Source organism: Carassius carassius, chromosome 36 (genome assembly GCF_963082965.1).
Source record: "Carassius carassius chromosome 36, fCarCar2.1, whole genome shotgun sequence".
Taxonomy (NCBI): Eukaryota; Metazoa; Chordata; class Actinopteri; order Cypriniformes; family Cyprinidae; genus Carassius; species Carassius carassius.
This window is the reverse complement of record NC_081790.1, coordinates 29,918,673-29,938,755: the sequence shown is the minus strand read 5'-3', so window position 1 is coordinate 29,938,755 and position 20,083 is coordinate 29,918,673. Positions and strand designations below refer to the sequence as shown.

Genomic DNA, 20,083 nt, shown 5'->3' with positions numbered 1-20,083 from the left:
ATATATCATCAAAGGGTTATATTAGTGTCACTAGTGTTACATCAGCAATTTATTTGTAATATTCAAACTTCTTATTCATTGTTAATTTGTGATTGCAACATTTAAGTGCAGCCTTCACTAACAGCTGCCATTATACACTGAACAAAATTATAAACACAACACTTTTGGTTTTGCCCCCCATTTCTCATGAGCTGAACTCAAAGATCTAAGACTTTTTCTATGTACACACAAGGCCTGTTTCTCTCAAATATTGTTTAAATCACAAATCTGTCTAAATCTGTGTTCGTGAGCACTTCTTCACCGAGATAATCTATCCACCACACAGGTGTGGCATATCAAGATGCTGATTAGACTGCATGATTATTGCACAGGTGTTGTGTTTATAATTTTGTTCAGTGTAGATATACAGGTGCTGGTCATATAATTAGAATATCATCAAAAAGTTGATTTATTTCACTAATTCCATTCAAAAAGTGAAACGTGTATATTATATTCATTCGTTACACACAGACTGATATATTTCAAATGTTTATTTCTTTTCATTTTGATGATTATTACTGACAACTAAGGAAAATCCCAAATTCAGTATCTCAGGAAATTAAATTATAACTTAAGACCAATACAAAGAAAAGTTTTTTAGAAATCTTGAAAAGTATGAGCATGTAAAGTATGAGCATGTATAGCACTCAATACTTAGTTGTGGCTCCTTTCCCCTGAATGACTGCAGCAATGCGGCGTGGCATGGAGTCGATCAGTCTGTGGCACTGCTCAGGTGTTATGAGAGAACAGGTTACTCTGATAGTGGCCTTCAGCTCTTCTGCATTGTTCGGTCTGGCACATCACATCTTCCTCTTCACAATACCCCATAGATTTTCTATGTGGTTAAAGTCAGGCGAGTTTGCTGGCCAATTAAGAACAGGGATACCATGGTCCTTAAACCAGGTACTGGTATCTTTGGCACTGTGTGCAGGTGCCAAGTCCTGTTGGAAAATGAAATCTGCATCTCCATAAAGTTGGTCAGCAGCAGGAAACATCAAGTGCTCTAAAACTTCCTGGTATACGACTGCGTTGACCTTTGACCTCAGAAAACACAGTGGACCAACACCAGCAGATGACATGGACCCCAAACCATCACTGACTGTGGAAACTTTACACTGGACCTCAAGCAACGTGGATTGTGTGCCTCTCCTCTCTTCCTCCAGACTCTGGGACCTTGATTTACTTTCTTTCATCAGAGAACATAACTGTGGTCCACTCAGCAGCAGTCCAGTCCTTTTTGTCTTAAGCCCAGGCGAAGCGCTTCTGACGCTAGGACGCTGAGTGGCTTGACACAAGGAGTGCGAAACCCATGTCTTGCACACGTCTGTGTGTAGTGGTTCTTGAAGCACTGACTCCAGCTGCAGTCCACTCTTTGTGAATCTCCCCCAGATTGAATGGGTTTTGTTTCACAATCCTCTCCAGGGTGTGGTTATCCCTATTGCTTTTACACTTTTTTTCTACCACATCTTTCCTTCCCTTCGCCTCTTTATTAATGTGCTTGGACACAGAGCTCTGTGAACAGCCAGCCTCTTTTACAATGACCTTTTGTGTCTTGCCCTCCTTGTACAAGGTGTCAATGGTCGTCTTTTGGACATCTGTCAGGTCAGCAGTCTTCCCCATGATTGTGTAGCCTACAGAACTAGACTGAGAGACCATTTAAAGGACTTTGCAGGTGTTTTGAGTTAATTAGCTGATTAGAGTGTGGCACCAGATGTCTTCAATATTGAACCTTTTCACAATATTCTAATTTTCTGAGATACTGAATTTGGGATTTTCCTTCGTTGTCAGTTATAATCATCAAAATTATAAACATTTGAAATATATCAGTCTGTGTGTAATGAATGAATATAATATACAAGTTTCACTTTTTGAATGGTATTAGTGAAATAAATCAACTTTTTGATGATATTCTAATTATATGACCAGCACCTGTATGTATCCCTACATGCACTGCATGATCTAGAGGTCACTACTGTGACCATCAGCATGTTCACTCATTCTATGACCACACTCAACAAAACTGAATATAAATTAATTCATATATTAATACTAGACAGTAGACACCCTAAAGATAACATGTTCTAGAAATCTGTGTCATATCTTTGTGTTAACAAGCAGTCATCATCTTCTCATGGTGCAAAACAGGAAGTAAACTGCTCTGGTCATGTGACACGGCACACATTTCAACTGCTGGATTCTAAGGGGCCTCACTAGTGCGCACAGTGTGATTGTGATCAGGCGCGCTCGGGGCAGTCCTGCAGCGTGATGAGCTGGTTAATGTTTACTCTGAGGCTGAGCGCGGTTACTAAACTAACCCGCTGTTATCTGTCTGCTGACGCTGGCGCGGGGAAAATGGTAAGACATTATTCTCATTTCGACCAACACTTGCCAACGCTTTCTTTCGCGGATGTGCGTGTGTGTGCGTGAGTGTGACGTCGGCAGCTGCTCGACCAATCAGCGGCGTCGCTGCTGGAGGTCAGCGACTGATTGAATGCTAACATGATCTAGTATTTGGCTCCTAATCAAAGAAAAAATGTTATTCCCAGAAAGGGAGGCATTCCGTGTTTATGGGTTTGTTGAATTTGAGACATAAGTTGCATCCCAAATGAACCCCGATAGCGCCAGTCAACAAACCTCGAGCGCCATCTAGAGGACGCGTTTGGAATTACACGTTTTAAAAGCGATTCTTTCTTTCTATCTATCTATCTATCTATCTATCTATCTATCTATCTATCTATCTATCTATCTATCTATCTATCTATCTATCTATCTATCTATCTATCTATCTATCTATCTTTCTTTCTTTCTTTCTTTTGCTGGGGTAATTTGATTATAACCTACAGTCACCTTTTTTTATTATTATTATTTATATATTTTTTTTAATACAAAATGAGTATCATTTTCGGGTACAAATTCGTCCTCAAAAGTAGGTAACGCACACTTATAAGCAATGTCAAACACACACTAATACAATGTCAATGTATTCCAGATGGCCTTGTATGTAGTTTGCGTTATTGTGTCCGGTAAAAGATAAAAAAACATGCTATTAAAACTGCAGTGAAATTGATTTTTTTATCGGTCTGATTGTTTTATAACTCTGTTCACCCGACAGATGGCGCAATAAACCCGTTATTTAACAGATAGCTAGAAAGCAAGTTTATTTTTATAGCGCTTTTTACAATACAAATCATTGTAAAGCAACTTTACAGAAAATTACGTTTATACAATATTTAGTAGTAGCTTATAAGTGGTGACTGTCAGTTTGTGCACATATGACTGGATTTTTCAGAAAAATGAATACAAGACGTATTCAGCCAGACGATGAACATTATTAACAGCAATTATTATATGATGCAGTCACACTTGTAGCAGTATTTGTTAGTTCTGTTTGTTGATTCAGGGTCAGCATCATCTGGGGTCCTCTGAGGGTCAGCATCATCTCTTCTCAGGTGTTCTGGATCCAGACTGGAGCTTGTGTAAATCCTAGTTACCACGGGATGAAGATCCAAGCAGAAACAGAGAAACAAACAGAGACATCATTAGCATAGCTGCTGATCCAACAGAGTAAAATTAATTAGTTTAACCCAAGATAAAGAATAAGAATGCGAATTTGATCAGATGCAACTGCAGTCACAATTTAAGAGATACATTATTCGAATGCTTGGAGAAAGAGATGTGTTTTTAATCTAGATTTAAACAGAGAGAGTGTGTCTGAACCCCGAACATTATCAGGAAGGCTATTCCTGAGTTTGGGAGCCAAATGTGAGAAAGCTCTACCTCCTTTAGTGGACTTTGCTATCCTAGGAACTACCAAAAGTCCAGCGTTTTGTGTCCTTAGGGTGCGTGATGGGTTGTAGCGTGGTAGAAGGCTAGTTAGGTACGCAGGAGCTAAACCATTAAGGGCCTTATAGGTAAGTAATGATAATTTGTAACTGATACAGAACTTAATAGGTAGCCAGTGCAGAGACTGTAAAATTGGGGTAATATGATCATATTTTCTTGACCTGGTAAGGACTCTAGCTGCTGCATTTTGGACGACCTGTAGCTTGTTTATTGACGAAGCAGGACAACCACCTAGAAGTGCATTACAATAGTCCAGTCTAGAGGTCATGAAAGCATGAACTAGCTTTTCTGCATCAGAAACAGATAACATGTTTCGTAGCTTGGCAATGTTTCTAAGATGGAAGAATGCGGTTTTTGTAACATGGGAAATATGATTTTCAAAAGACAAGTTGCTGTCCAATATAACACCCAGATTTTTGACTGTAGAAGAAGTAACAGTACAAGTAATCTACAAGATTCTGTGTAGTGTTTTTTGGTCCAATAATTAATATCTTATCCGTCTTATCTGAATTTAATAAGAGAAAATTATTGGTCATCCAATCTTTTACATTTTTAACACACTCTGTTAGCTTAGATAATTGGGAAGTTTCATCTGGTCTCGTTGAGATATATAGCTGAGTATCATCAGCATAACAGTGGAAACTAATCCTGTATTTTCTAATAATATTACCAAGGGGCAACATGTATATTGAAAATAGCAGAGAACCTAGGTCGGATCCTTGTGGCACTCCATATTTTACTGGTGATAAATGAGATGACTCCCCATTTAAATAAACAAAATGGTAAAAAAAAGTTTTAGTATTAGTTCTTTAAAAGTACATATTAGTACCTTTTAAAAAGTTAATTAATTTTAGAAGTTACATTTTCCTTCTGTTATCACTGTATCACTGCTGTCATGATGAAAGCATTCCCTTTAATCATTTTTGTAACAATACTAAATCACTATGGATGATTTAACTAACTTGATCAGCTATCATTTTAATAATTTTAAAGGTTAAAATCAGTAACGTTTTAAATTTACATTAAAAAAATAAAAAATAAAAATTAGTATGTTGAGGTTACGTTGTAATAATTTGGTTTGATACACAGGTAGTTTAATGTTATGTGTTAAGTGATATTTAAAATAAATTTCTGAATGCATAAAGGTCTAGACCATGGAAGAAGGAAGTTTTGAATCTGTGCAAGTATAGAAAACACAATGTGCAGTTTTATCTGTACTACTGCACACTATTCACACTCTCTCAATCTGAATGAAAGTTTAATCTCATTATGTGTTAATTTACTGATGTGATATGATGATATGTGCAGGCCGCAGACTGGCTGTCCTCCGCTGAGCGAGAACACTTCCTCATGGAGCTGAGGGCCACCGGATGGATGGAGGTTGAGGACCGCGACGCTCTCTACAAGGAGCTGCACTTCAAAACCTTCAACCAGGTCAGCCACTCCACACACCTAAACTGTCTCCGCACACCTAAACTACTAACACCACTGTCTCCGGCAACTAAACTGTCTCCGCACACCTAAACTATGGACACGACTGTCTCAGCACACCTAAACTGTCTCCGCACACCTAAACTATGGACATGACTGTCTCTGCACACCTAAACTAAGGACACGACTGTCTCAGCACACCTAAACTATGGACACGACTGTCTCTGCACACCTAAACTACTAACACGGCTGTCTCCACACACCTAAACTGTCTCCGCACACCTAAACTACTGACACGACTGTCTCAGCACACCTAAACTACTAACACCACTGTCTCAGCACAACTAAACTGTCTCAGCACACCTAAACTACTAACACCACTGTCTCAGCACAACTAAACTGTCTCTGCACACCTAAACTACTGACACGACTGTCTCAGCACACCTAAACTACGGACACGACTGTCTCAGCACACCTAAACTACGGACACGACTGTCTCAGCACACCTAAACTGAGGACACGACTGTCTCAGCACAACTAAACTGTCTCTGCACACCTAAACTACTGAAACGACTGTCTCTGCACACCTAAACTACTAACACGGCTGTCTCCACACACCTAAACTACTAACACCACTGTCTCAGCACAACTAAACTGTCTCTGCACACCTAAACTACTGAAACGACTGTCTCTGCACAACTAAACTACTGAAACGACTGTCTCTGCACACCTAAACTACTGAAACGGCTGTCTCCACACACCTAAACTACTAACACCACTGTCTCCGCACACCTAAACTACTGACACAACTGTCTCAGCACGACTAAACTACTAACACCACTGTCTCAGCACAACTAAACTGTCTCTGCACACCTAAACTACTGAAACGACTGTCTCTGCACACCTAAACTACTGAAACGACTGTCTCTGCACACCTAAACTACTGAAACGACTGTCTCTGCACACCTAAACTACTAACACGACTGTCTCAGCACACCTAAACTACTGAAACGACTGTCTCTGCACACCTAAACTACTGAAACGGCTGTCTCCGCACACCTAAACTACTAACACCACTGTCTCCACACACCTAAACTACTAACACGGCTGTCTCCACACACCTAAACTGTCTCCGCTCAGCTAAACTACTAACACCCCTGTGTCCACACACCTATACTGTCTCCACTGAGCTAAACTACTAACACCACTGTCTCCACACACCTATACTGTCTCCACTGAGCTAAACTACTAACACCACTGTCTCCACACACCTAAACTGTCTCCGCACACCTAAACTACTGACACGACTGTCTCAGCACACCTAAACTGTCTCCGCACACCTAAACTACTGACACCACTGTCTCCACACACCTATACTGTCTCCGCTCAGCTAAACTACTAACACCACTGTCTCCACACACCTATACTGTCTCCACTGAGCTAAACTACTAACACCACTGTCTCCACACACCTATACTGTCTCCACTGAGCTAAACTACTAACACCACTGTCTCCACACACCTATACTGTCTCCGCTCAGCTAAACTACTAACACCACTGTCTCCACACACCTAAACTGTCTCCGCACACCTAAACTACTGACACGACTGTCTCAGCACACCTAAACTACTGACACCACTGTCTCCACAGACCTATACTGTCTCCGTTCAGCTAAACTACTAACACCACTGTCTCCACACACCTAAATTGTCTCCGCTCAGCTAAACTACTAACACGACTGTCTCCACACACCTATACTGTCTCCGCACACCTAAACTACTGACACTACTGTCTCCACACACCTATACTGTCTCCCCGCACACCTAAACTACTGACACTACTGTCTCCGCACACCTAAACTGTCTCCACACACCTATACTGTCTCCGCTCAGCTAAACTACTAACACCCCTGTGTCCACACACCTATACTGTCTCCACTGAGCTAAACTACTAACACCACTGTCTCCACACACCTAAACTGTCTCCGCGGAGCTAAACTACTGACACCACTGTCTCCACACACCTATACTGTCGCCACTGAGCTAAACTACTAACACCACTGTCTCCACACACCTATACTGTCTCCGCTGAGCTAAACTACTAACACCACTGTCTCCACACACCTATACTGTCTCCGCTCAGCTAAACTACTAACACCACTGTCTCCACACACCTAAACTGTCTCCGCACACCTAAACTACTGACACAACTGTCTCCGCACACCTAAACTACTGACACCACTGTCTCCACACACCTGTACTGTCTCCGTTCAGCTAAACTACTAACACCACTGTCTCCACACACCTAAATTGTCTCCGCTCAGCTAAACTACTAACACGACTGTCTCCACACACCTATACTGTCTCCGCACACCTAAACTACTGACACTACTGTCTCCACACACCTATACTGTCTCCGCACACCTAAACTACTGACACTACTGTCTCCGCACACCTAAACTGTCTCCACACACCTATACTGTCTCCGCTCAGCTAAACTACTAACACCCCTGTGTCCACACACCTAAACTGTCTCCGCTCAGCTAAACTACTAACACCACTGTCTCCACACACCTATACTGTCTCCACTGAGCTAAACTACTAACACCACTGTCTCCACACACCTAAACTGTCTCCGCTGAGCTAAACTACTGACACCACTGTCTCCACACACCTATACTGTCTCCACTGAGCTAAACTACTAACACCACTGTCTCCACACACCTATACTGTCTCCACTGAGCTAAACTACTAACACCACTGTCTCCACACACCTAAACTGTCTCCGCTCAGCTAAACTACTAACACCCCTGTGTCCACACACCTAAACTGTCTCCGCTCAGCTAAACTACTAACACCCCTGTGTCCACACACCTATACTGTCTCCACTGAGCTAAACTACTAACACCACTGTCTCCACACACCTATACTGTCTCCACTGAGCTAAACTACTAACACCACTGTCTCCACACACCTATACGGTCTCCGCTCAGCTAAACTACTAACACCACTGTCTCCACACACCTAAACTGTCTCCGCACACCTAAACTACTGACACGACTGTCTCAGCACACCTAAACTGTCTCCGCACACCTAAACTACTGACACCACTGTCTCCACACACCTATACTGTCTCCACTGAGCTAAACTACTAACACCACTGTCTCCACACACCTAAACTACTGACACGACTGTCTCAGCACACCTAAACTGTCTCCGCACACCTAAACTACTGACACCACTGTCTCCACACACCTATACTGTCTCCGCTCAGCTAAACTACTAACACCACTGTCTCCACACACCTATACTGTCTCCACTGAGCTAAACTACTAACACCACTGTCTCCACACACCTATACTGTCTCCGCTCAGCTAAACTACTAACACCACTGTCTCCACACACCTAAACTGTCTCCGCACACCTAAACTACTGACACGACTGTCTCAGCACACCTAAACTGTCTCCGCACACCTAAACTACTGACACCACTGTCTCCACACACCTATACTGTCTCCGTTCAGCTAAACTACTAACACCACTGTCTCCACACACCTAAATTGTCTCCGCTCAGCTAAACTACTAACACGACTGTCTCCACACACCTATACTGTCTCCGCACACCTAAACTACTGACACTACTGTCTCCACACACCTATACTGTCTCCCCGCACACCTAAACTACTGACACTACTGTCTCCGCAAACCTAAACTGTCTCCACACACCTATACTGTCTCCACTGAGCTAAACTACTAACACCACTGTCTCCACACACCTATACTGTCTCCGCTCAGCTAAACTACTAACACCACTGTCTCCACACACCTAAACTGTCTCCGCACACCTAAACTACTGACACGACTGTCTCAGCACACCTAAACTGTCTCCGCACACCTAAACTACTGACACCACTGTCTCCACACACCTATACTGTCTCCGTTCAGCTAAACTACTAACACCACTGTCTCCACACACCTAAATTGTCTCCGCTCAGCTAAACTACTAACACGACTGTCTCCACACACCTATACTGTCTCCGCACACCTAAACTACTGACACTACTGTCTCCACACACCTATACTGTCTCCCCGCACACCTAAACTACTGACACTACTGTCTCCGCACACCTAAACTGTCTCCACACACCTAAACTGTCTCCGCACACCTAAACTACTGACACGACTGTCTCAGCACACCTAAACTGTCTCCGCACACCTAAACTACTGACACCACTGTCTCCACACACCTATACTGTCTCCGTTCAGCTAAACTACTAACACCACTGTCTCCACACACCTAAATTGTCTCCGCTCAGCTAAACTACTAACACGACTGTCTCCACACACCTATACTGTCTCCGCACACCTAAACTACTGACACTACTGTCTCCACACACCTATACTGTCTCCCCGCACACCTAAACTACTGACACTACTGTCTCCGCACACCTAAACTGTCTCCACACACCTATACTGTCTCCGCTCAGCTAAACTACTAACACCCCTGTGTCCACACACCTAAACTGTCTCCGCTCAGCTAAACTACTAACACCACTGTCTCCACACACCTATACTGTCTCCACTGAGCTAAACTACTAACACCACTGTCTCCACACACCTAAACTGTCTCTGCTGAGCTAAACTACTGACACCACTGTCTCCACACACCTATACTGTCGCCACTGAGCTAAACTACTAACACCACTGTCTCCACACACCTATACTGTCTCCGCTCAGCTAAACTACTAACACCACTGTCTCCACACACCTAAACTGTCTCCGCACACCTAAACTACTGACACAACTGTCTCAGCACACCTAAACTACTGACACCACTGTCTCCACACACCTGTACTGTCTCCGTTCAGCTAAACTACTAACACCACTGTCTCCACACACCTAAATTGTCTCCGCTCAGCTAAACTACTAACACGACTGTCTCCACACACCTATACTGTCTCCGCACACCTAAACTACTGACACTACTGTCTCCACACACCTATACTGTCTCCGCACACCTAAACTACTGACACTACTGTCTCCGCACACCTAAACTGTCTCCACACACCTATACTGTCTCCGCTCAGCTAAACTACTAACACCCCTGTGTCCACACACCTAAACTGTCTCCGCTCAGCTAAACTACTAACACCACTGTCTCCACACACCTATACTGGCTCCACTGAGCTAAACTACTAACACTACTGTCTCCACACACCTAAACTGTCTCCGCTGAGCTAAACTACTGACACCACTGTCTCCACACACCTATACTGTCTCCACTGAGCTAAACTACTAACACCACTGTCTCCACACACCTATACTGTCTCCACTGAGCTAAACTACTAACACCACTGTCTCCACACACCTAAACTGTCTCCGCTCAGCTAAACTACTAACACCCCTGTGTCCACACACCTAAACTGTCTCCGCTCAGCTAAACTACTAACACCCCTGTGTCCACACACCTATACTGTCTCCACTGAGCTAAACTACTAACACCACTGTCTCCACACACCTATACTGTCTCCACTGAGCTAAACTACTAACACCACTGTCTCCACACACCTATACTGTCTCCGCTCAGCTAAACTACTAACACCACTGTCTCCACACACCTAAACTGTCTCCGCACACCTAAACTACTGACACGACTGTCTCAGCACACCTAAACTGTCTCCGCACACCTAAACTACTGACACCACTGTCTCCACACACCTATACTGTCTCCGTTCAGCTAAACTACTAACACCACGGTCTCCACACACCTAAAATGTCTCCGCTCAGCTAAACTACTAACACCACTGTCTCCACACACATAAACTGTCTGCGCTCAGCTAAACTACTAACACCCCTGTGTCCACACACCTAAACTGTCTCCACACACCTAAACTGTCTCCGCTCAGCTAAACTACTAACACCACTGTCTCCACACACCTATACTGTCTCCGCTCAGCTAAACTACTAACACCACTGTCTCCACACACCTAAACTGTCTCCGCACACCTAAACTACTGACACGACTGTCTCAGCACACCTAAACTGTCTCCGCACACCTAAACTACTGACACCACTGTCTCCACACACCTATACTGTCTCCGTTCAGCTAAACTACTAACACCACTGTCTCCACACACCTAAAATGTCTCCGTTCAGCTAAACTACTAACACCACTGTCTCCACACACCTAAACTGTCTCCGCTCAGCTAAACTACTAACACCCCTGTGTCCACACACCTAAACTGTCTCCACACACCTAAACTGTCTCCGCTCAGCTAAACTACTAACACCACTGTCTCCACACACCTATACTGTCTCCGCTCAGCTAAACTACTAACACCCCTGTGTCCACACACCTAAACTGTCTCCGCTCAGCTAAACTACTAACACCACTGTCTCCACACACCTAAACTGTCTCCGCTCAGCTAAACTACTAACACCACTGTCTCCACACACCTAAACTGTCTCCGCTCAGCTAAACTACTGACACCACTATCTCCACACACCTATACTGTCTCCGCTCAGCTAAACTACTAACACCACTGTCTCCACACACCTATACTGTCTCCGCTCAGCTAAACTACTAACACCCCTGTGTCTACACACCTAAACTGTCTCCGCTTAGCTAAACTACTGACACGACTGTCTCAGCACACTTGTGCTGAGCTCAAACCTCACTCACACTTAGTTGCAGGTGTAACCCAAGCACTTTTTCCCAAACCCTTGTTGAGGAGCGTGTGCTTTGATGGCTGAGTGAAGACAAAAAAACAATACTTTTATAACTGTTCTTCTGCTCACAGAGGCTTCATTTATTTGATCCAAAATACAGTAAAAAAATGTGAAATATTATTAGAATATAAATCAGCTGTTTTTTGTGTGAATCTCTGTTAAACTGTAATTTATTCTGTGATGTGCAGCTGTATTTTCAGCATCATTACTCCAGTCTTCAGTGTCACATGATCTTCAAAAAACATTCTGATATGCTGATTTACTGCTTAAGTAGTTCTCTAGCTTCCGTGTTTATAAATTATATTAGTGACCATTGTGTTGTTGCTGTTGCTAGAGATATCAAATTATTCAAGCAGGAACCACAAATTATCACCAAGTGCTGCATGAAACACTTTAATATACAAGGTCCTCGCTCAATTTGACTGGGACAATATTACATTAATCCCAGATATTGAAAGTGCTTGGAAAGATTTTATGACATTTTTTTTTATTATAATTGACAAGTATGCACTTATTTAAAAAAAATAGAGTTAAATGTTGGGATAAACCGTGGATCTCAACTGCATTGTCAGACCTCATTCATGAGCGGGATCAGGGGCGGACTGGCCATCGGGAGCACCGGGACATTTCCCGGTGGCCTGACGGTCATCATTCACTCTTGTTCAGTACTAATACCAACACTGGATCAGTGCATTATTTTAAAGTGACAGTCTTTATATTAATCGAACAACAACAACAAAGAAATCACTCACTGCTCTTGTTTAAAAAGCTTTTGTAACTTTAATAAAGAATAATCTTTAATAAGTTATAGTCCAAAATGCAATGCTGTTTTACATTGTCATTCCTTACCTACTTGTATTTTTTATTCTATTATTATGTGTTTTATGTTCTGTCGCTGTCATTCTGTTGTACTGTGGAGCTTCCATCACGAAAACAAATTCCTCGTATGTGTAAACATACCTGGCAATAAAGCTCATTCTGATTACTTTATTCAATTTCTGTATCTAAAAACTAATGCAAGACCTACCTAAAAAAACCTGAAAGTCAGTTTATTTTATTTGTATCTTTAGTCTATTGTATTTATTTGTGCTGTTGCTTGTAGTTAGAATATTCTTAATAATATAATCAAATATATATTTAGTATAGTATAGTTTTTCCATAAACATAGCACATACAACGGTACCGAAACCGTGACTCTAAAACCGTGAAACAAACCGAACTGTGAAAATGTTGAACTGTTCCACCCTAATATCATTTGGCAGACAGACACTTTCATTCAAAGCGACTTACAATAGATAAAATCTATTCAAAAAATAATAATATTACAAATGTATATAATGATAGAAGTTCAAACTAGCACACTGTTTTACATATGGGATACAGCATTTTTTTAGTGCCAAAATTGACCAGACATTTTGATTTTTCCATTTCTAGCCTACAATATGTAGCCTAGTCTACAATGCTTATTTATTTATTTTGAAGGTGATGAAGGAAGCAGCAGTAGCACTAGTGCTGTTAGTGCTCCTGCTGTTGAACAAGAGAGGGTGGACAGTTCAGCTTTTGAGTCAGTGCAGGAACCTTCAGGTAAAGTTTAAGCTATAAGCAAAACTAAACATGCTGGCTATACTCTTAGAAAAATATGTGCTTTTATGATTTATAAGGTCATCAGTAGTAGGACTGTGATCATTGAGACATACAATTGATGGCTGCATAATTAATATAGATTATTGAAAGTGCTTATTTCATATTGCATATAAACTCAATGTGCCGAGTGAGAGAGAGGGGGATTAAGGGAAAGATGATAGAGACAGTAAATGCCTTGATACTCCATTTGATTATTTTGCCCGTCCACAGTCTAAGCATTTTGATTTATTTTTTAAGTATCACCCAATTCAAACAACTGAAAGAGCCAAAGAGTTTATCAGTCTGGTGGACACATGAATTGGGTGGTGACTGCAGCAACAGAGGTGGCCTTGGGTGGAGTCAAATTCTTGGCCTGATTTACTGTCCCAGTCCGCCACTGAGCGGGATGCTGCAAGGCCAGACAAACCAACTTAAATCCTGATTGGTTGAACAGCTGTTAAACAGCTTCATAACAAATGTATTGTTGTATTTACACACTCATAAACTTTTGTCTATCAACCAATCAGGATTTCATTAAAAAAAAAAACAGCATCATTAAGGCTGTTCTAAATGACCTTGTGGAGTCCCTAGATGGAAAACACCACTGTGCGTGTCTTTCAATTGATTTAACTAAAGCATCTGATACAGTGGAGCATGAGATTATGTTAGATAGGCTTAGAAGTGTTGGTTTATCAGACAATGTAGTCTTGTGGTTAAGTGTTTATTTAAAGGGAAGAATTCATCAAATCAGACTTAATGTAAGTGGGTATGGGAGTCCCCCAAGGATCTGTATTGGGGCCATTATTATTTATTATATATATACATTGTCTAGATGTTAATATTGAAAATCCAAGGTTCCACTTTTATGCAGACGACAACAAGCTCTGGATGATTTAAAATCAGCATTTTATATTATTCAAACAAGGTTTTGTACTTTAAAATTTATCTTATATGTAGAGAAAACAACATTTATCTGGTTATCAAATTCCAAATTCCAGAACCACACTGACCCCAGAAACACATCTCAGTGTTTTTAAGCCTCAGGTCTCTCTCTCTCTCTCTCTCTCTCTCTCTGTCTCTCTCTCTTTCTCTCTCTCTCTCCTTCTCCTCATGTCAGTCTGTATTACCGTGAGGCACAGCAGAGCTGTTCTTGGCAGCTGTTGAGGTTTTGATCAAAATTATTTCTTTCACAAACAATCAGATTGGTTAAAATGTTTCATGTGCCTCAGAAAACCACTAACTATCCTATCAGTCCCTCTGTTTCTCTTTCACGCTGTCTTTTGTTCACTTTGTTTGCCTCTCCTTGTAATAGTGACCTCACTGTTTTCCATTTGCACATCTCAGTCGTTCTCTTTCTCTCTTCTGCGTGTGTTTGGTTCTCGGCGTCCATCATCGTCCTGGACTTTAGACAAAGTAATGGCATTAAATGTTGCATGCACTGCAAAAAAAATCAGTATCATCTTCAGTATTTTTGTCTTGTTTTCCAGTACAATCTGTAGATCAAGATATATTTACTGTATGTGTAAAATGAATACACAGAGTCTTGTTTTCTGAAAAATGTATCAAAATTAAGTGAGTTTTTTGTTTGTTTTTTGTTTGAAGAACAAACATCTTTCAGTGTTAAATGAAAACATCAATTAGGCTGATTATCCCTTACCAGATATGTGTTCTTTTAATCATAAACTAACTTAACTTTTATGAGTTTCTATGCCATTTTGTTTCTGCAGTGAATAATCCTTAGATTACATCACTTGTTTTGCAGTGCGATCGGAAGTTATTTCCATAATCTAGAATTTGTGACTAGAGCTATTTAACCTTTTTTCCCTCTTTTTTTAATTAATTAAAAAATAATAAAGATATTTTAGAAGTTGTGTTTTTTAAACTTAATTCAAGACATTTGCATTCAGAGGCCATATTGTGTTCCATTCAATTTATCACTTAAATTTGCTCTTAAAAAAAAGTGTTACATTTTCAGAAAGTCTGTTCAGGGAATGTCCTCTAACAGAGTCTGTTGTCTCAGAGCACTTGAGTTCTGATCAAAATCAATAGATGCATCAGTTTTTTTTAAAAGACGACAAACCCTTTAGACCTTCCTGAGATTTTGGTGTCCACAGTAAAATTTGAGTCCTCTAACAAAACCAACAGAGAGCCATTGATGTGGAATAAATGCTCAAACTCTGCGATTTAAATGGTCAAACTATGTTGCATGTCAATGCCGTATTATTACCTTTCTCCAAAGACTTTCTGCACATTTGGGAGAGCATTATATGAAGCCGATTGGCAGCTGTGGGCATCAGGAGGGCCGTAGCCCCTGAGAGGAGACGTAATCACACTCATTTATGTTCTGAAGCGTCCGATGCAAGGCGTTCGCCCGGTCTGTGTGCGTTTAGGCCACTGAGCCCAATCCGGCAGCAGCACATGTGTTTGGAAGCGCAGCAGGGAACGTCCACATGCGCTCATCAGTGCTTTATGACAATCATGCCGTAATAACAGAAAATGCCCCTAAAGTGGTGTGCGGGGTAACGTGCGGTGGTGGTTCTGATTATTGGAGATGAGGGCCTGTAACATGTCAAGACTAATTACATGCTCCTGACAGAGCGAGGCGTCGCTGCACAATACAGAGCAAATGAAAGACCCCAGAACCTCTGTCCTTGACCTCTCTAGGGCCTTTTAGTCTGCCGCATGTGTATCTAATGTTTAACAACACTAGATTGTAAAATGCTGTTTGTGTTTGTGATTCAGTGCTCAGAGCTCGGTTTGAAGCGTGAGCTCGAGTCAGATCAAATCGGACCAGCTCAGTAATCAAAGCTTATTTTAACTTGTTTTTTTTGCCTGCCAGAAACCAAACGTCAAAAAGGAAATGTTTTGGCGCACGTTAACATGCCCTGCGATTGAATAATGGCCAATATTCCTAATGAAAGCTGAGCAGAAGCAGACCATGTGCTTAAATTGCAGATGGAGTCGAGTTGCAGGATTTTGTCAATCACTTTAAATGGTTAACAGGACGGTTTGCTTGATAGCCGGTTTGATAAAATAGCCAATTGTGTTACATCATGTGTTCCCCAAATTGCTTACAATATACGACACTCGTAATTACCTCCTCCTCTTTTTTTAAACTACTCCTGTTTCATTATGAGCGCGTTTGGCCAAGCCCACAGATTTGTCTGCGAAGGCTTGTGTACAATGGCGGTTCAGTTGACTTAATTAGCGAAGGAAGTATTTAAAGGCTTAATTGAGATTGCATTGGGAAATTGCTCTGAAATAGCCAGTGTGTTTTTGTCACAGGCGGTTTGGCTTGAGCGAGATCTCACCTCTGATTGGAGGATGCAGTAACTCTGTCCTCCTCCAATCTCAGCTCAGCTAAACATCTGAGCTCACATACTCACGCTATTTAGATTGAGACTTCCTCTGAAACAATTGTTGCACTGGACTCTACAGAGCATCTCTATTCCTTGTGCCAAAGCTGCCACCCATTCCTCTGTTCAGTATATACAGTGGGTTATTGCATTTAACTATGTATGCCTTGTTAAGTTATTACAAATATATGCCTTTAAAAATTGGTATTCACAGTTAATATACTGTTCAGCTTTTTAACCCTCTGGTGCTGTTCAGTCAATTTCGACCCCAATTTTTGATTTATTATTACTATTACTTTATCGGAATGGTACGAAACATGGTAAAAGATTTGGCATTTGCTATGTGAACACACACACACACACACACACACACACACACACACACACACTCTCTCTCTTTGTTAAAAATGACCACAATGGAAAGGAATGGCAAGTGATTTTCATCTAGTGGAAAATGAAAGCTCAATGTTTTTGAGGTGGAAACACAACTTGTTTAAATTTATGGCTTTGATTTTCAAGCAGTTTTAGAGTAAAACATGTTTTGGAACAAAATAACATCTATATCTTTTTTAGCTTCAAACACTTATTTTCTCTCTTTTTTCACTTAAGCAAAAATCTCCCAAGTGTTTCCTTTAAAAGAGACCAAACTTAATGCCATGCTCACTCAAGATTTATGACAGTTGTAGTTCTAAATTTCAATTTCAAGTCTATCCTCAAAAATTGGTAACAGTTAATAAATAAATTATCCATACTTCAGTACCATAAAATATAACCCTAAAGATATTCATTAAAAATATAAATAAATAAATAAATGTCATTTTTGAACGCCACACCAGAGTTCGTCCTTATTTGGTGTTGATCAACTAATAATTGAGGAGAACCTGTCTGGTGTAAAATTGTGGTTTTTAATCTGTGTGCAAGATGAGTTGAGAGAGTCCTGTGATCTTCCATTGCTGCGTCTGTTTTCTTCTCCTCAGGCGTTCGGCTTCATGTGTCGAGTGGCTCTGCAAGCAGAGAAGATGAACCATCATCCAGAGTGGTTCAATGTTTATAACAAGGTAATAACTTCAAACAGAGCCACATATTTCTCACTCTTGAGCAGCAGTTTATAAAGTTTTTCCAAATGTTTAACATGAATAGACTGTGTTTGAAGTACACGAGAGGCCACACACATCAGGCCTTTGAAAGTGTCACATTTGCACGGCAAACAATCACACTATGTAGTGCACTAGCTCACATTTCATGTCAGTTCAAGTGAGAAAACTGGAGTGAGCGCTGGGAAATAATCCTGACGATCTGTAGTGGAAATTTTCTTTGTGAAATAAGCAGTAGTGGTTTCGTAAATCAGCTTACTGTGCGGTAGGCTGACGTCTTTATTAAAGTAATTGCAGGACAGGACAAGCTTGGGCTGTTCTCAGTGCTCACTACTGCAGTCGCCCAACACACGGATAGAAGACATCACTGTGACATCAGCATAAACATGAAACCTAGCATTTATAATAATAACAATAACATGAGTGAAATAAGTAGAGGCCCCAATACAGAGCCCTGAGGAACACCTATAGTGATCTGTAAAGGTGTGGATATATCAAAAGCTAGCTGTTGAGCATGACTAAGTTTCTGGCTGTTTTTCAGGTCCAGATCACTTTATCGACACATGACTGTGGAGGACTGTCCAAGAAGGACATTCGACTGGCCAAGTTCATTGATAAGGTGGCTCTGTCCCTTTAGAGGCTCTTCCTTACTGAACGTACATTCATTTCAATATTTAAAATCTTTTGTATTTTCTCAATAAGAGAACTAGTTCATTTGTTAATTCACACATGTATGTTTCAAAAAAATTTTTATTTTATTTGGATCTACATGATTCTGGTAAATGCATATCAAACAGATGTTGGAATACTGTTAGTAGATACATTTCATATTCATTAAATATCTGATACAATTTTTCCCTCTTTACTTCTGTATCGATGGACACTTATTCACTATGCTGCCCTTCAGACTAAACGTGTACACTCCCTGCGCTTTAGGATGAGCACTTAAGTCCCCTTCACAGGGCGCTGTTGGACAATAGGAAGTAGAAGTGATGACCAAATGAAGCCTCGTGAACTACTGAAGACTTTCAGGAAAAGATTAAAATCGTTGAGTGTGTTGAACAATATAATAAACAATATTAGCAGCCTAAAGCCTGTGAAAAACGCTCTGTAGGATGAAGCATCCACCACACATTCCACAGATCGATTCAAGTTACGTGCACAAATAAAAGACTAACAGTTTGTTGAATTTCTGTCTCTGGTATATTAATTTACCCATTAAACTGTAAATTTTAATATCAGTATGAATAGCAATATGATGAAATAGAAGAATAATGTACACATATGAATTGCACATGAAAAAATATTAAATTTTCCTGAAATAATTTGTATTCTTCTTAATACTTGTATGACTGGACATCTAAAATGTAATCGAATAAGTCTGAATTAAAACTTACTCGTAAAGAAGATCTGGATCGAACATTCCGACATGCAAAGTGAGTCTCGCACGTGACTGGACAGAAAGGGTAGCTTCTGTTTGTCATTGGTCACGTGATTTCTATGTAAACAACACAAGCTTAAAATTGAAGCTTCATCTGGCACGCCCCTTTATTCTCGACACAAGCTCAAATGTCACATCACTAGGAATTAGCTGACCGCTCTCTACATAGGCAGTTACTAAACGTAAATGAGCTGATGTGCTCTAGGAAGGCAGACACACAAATAAGCTCCCAGTTCATACTCTTACAAGAGTTTGACGTTAGTATATTGCTAGGCTAAAATAAAAAAAACCGACAACACATGGATATTTTTTTTATTAGAGCTGTTTTAATCAACACACTGCAAAATAAAATTAATTTTACATTTTTTTTATGTTCACAATATGTTTTGTGATTTACTAATATTGTCAGGGTAGGGGCTGAAGGAATGAGGCGAGGACTCACTGATGCAGGAGAATGGGCTTTTATTGGCAAAAATAAAACAAACCAAGGCTGCATCCGAAAACTGAAAAATGCTGCCTTCGGAGGTC

General features: G+C 40.9%; 1 protein-coding gene across 1 annotated transcript; it reads left to right on the top strand.

Moving 5' to 3' along the window:
- The first annotated feature begins 2,216 nt into the window (after nt 1-2,216).
- LOC132117565 (pterin-4-alpha-carbinolamine dehydratase 2-like) lies at nt 2,217-19,913 on the top strand. The gene is made up of 4 exons (XM_059526935.1): nt 2,217-2,394; nt 5,191-5,316; nt 17,998-18,078; nt 18,656-19,913. The coding sequence occupies exons 1-4, from the start codon at nt 2,305-2,307 to the stop codon at nt 18,749-18,751; spliced, it is 393 nt and encodes a 130-aa protein (XP_059382918.1). The 5' UTR covers nt 2,217-2,304; the 3' UTR covers nt 18,752-19,913.
- The last annotated feature ends 170 nt before the right edge of the window (nt 19,914-20,083 follow it).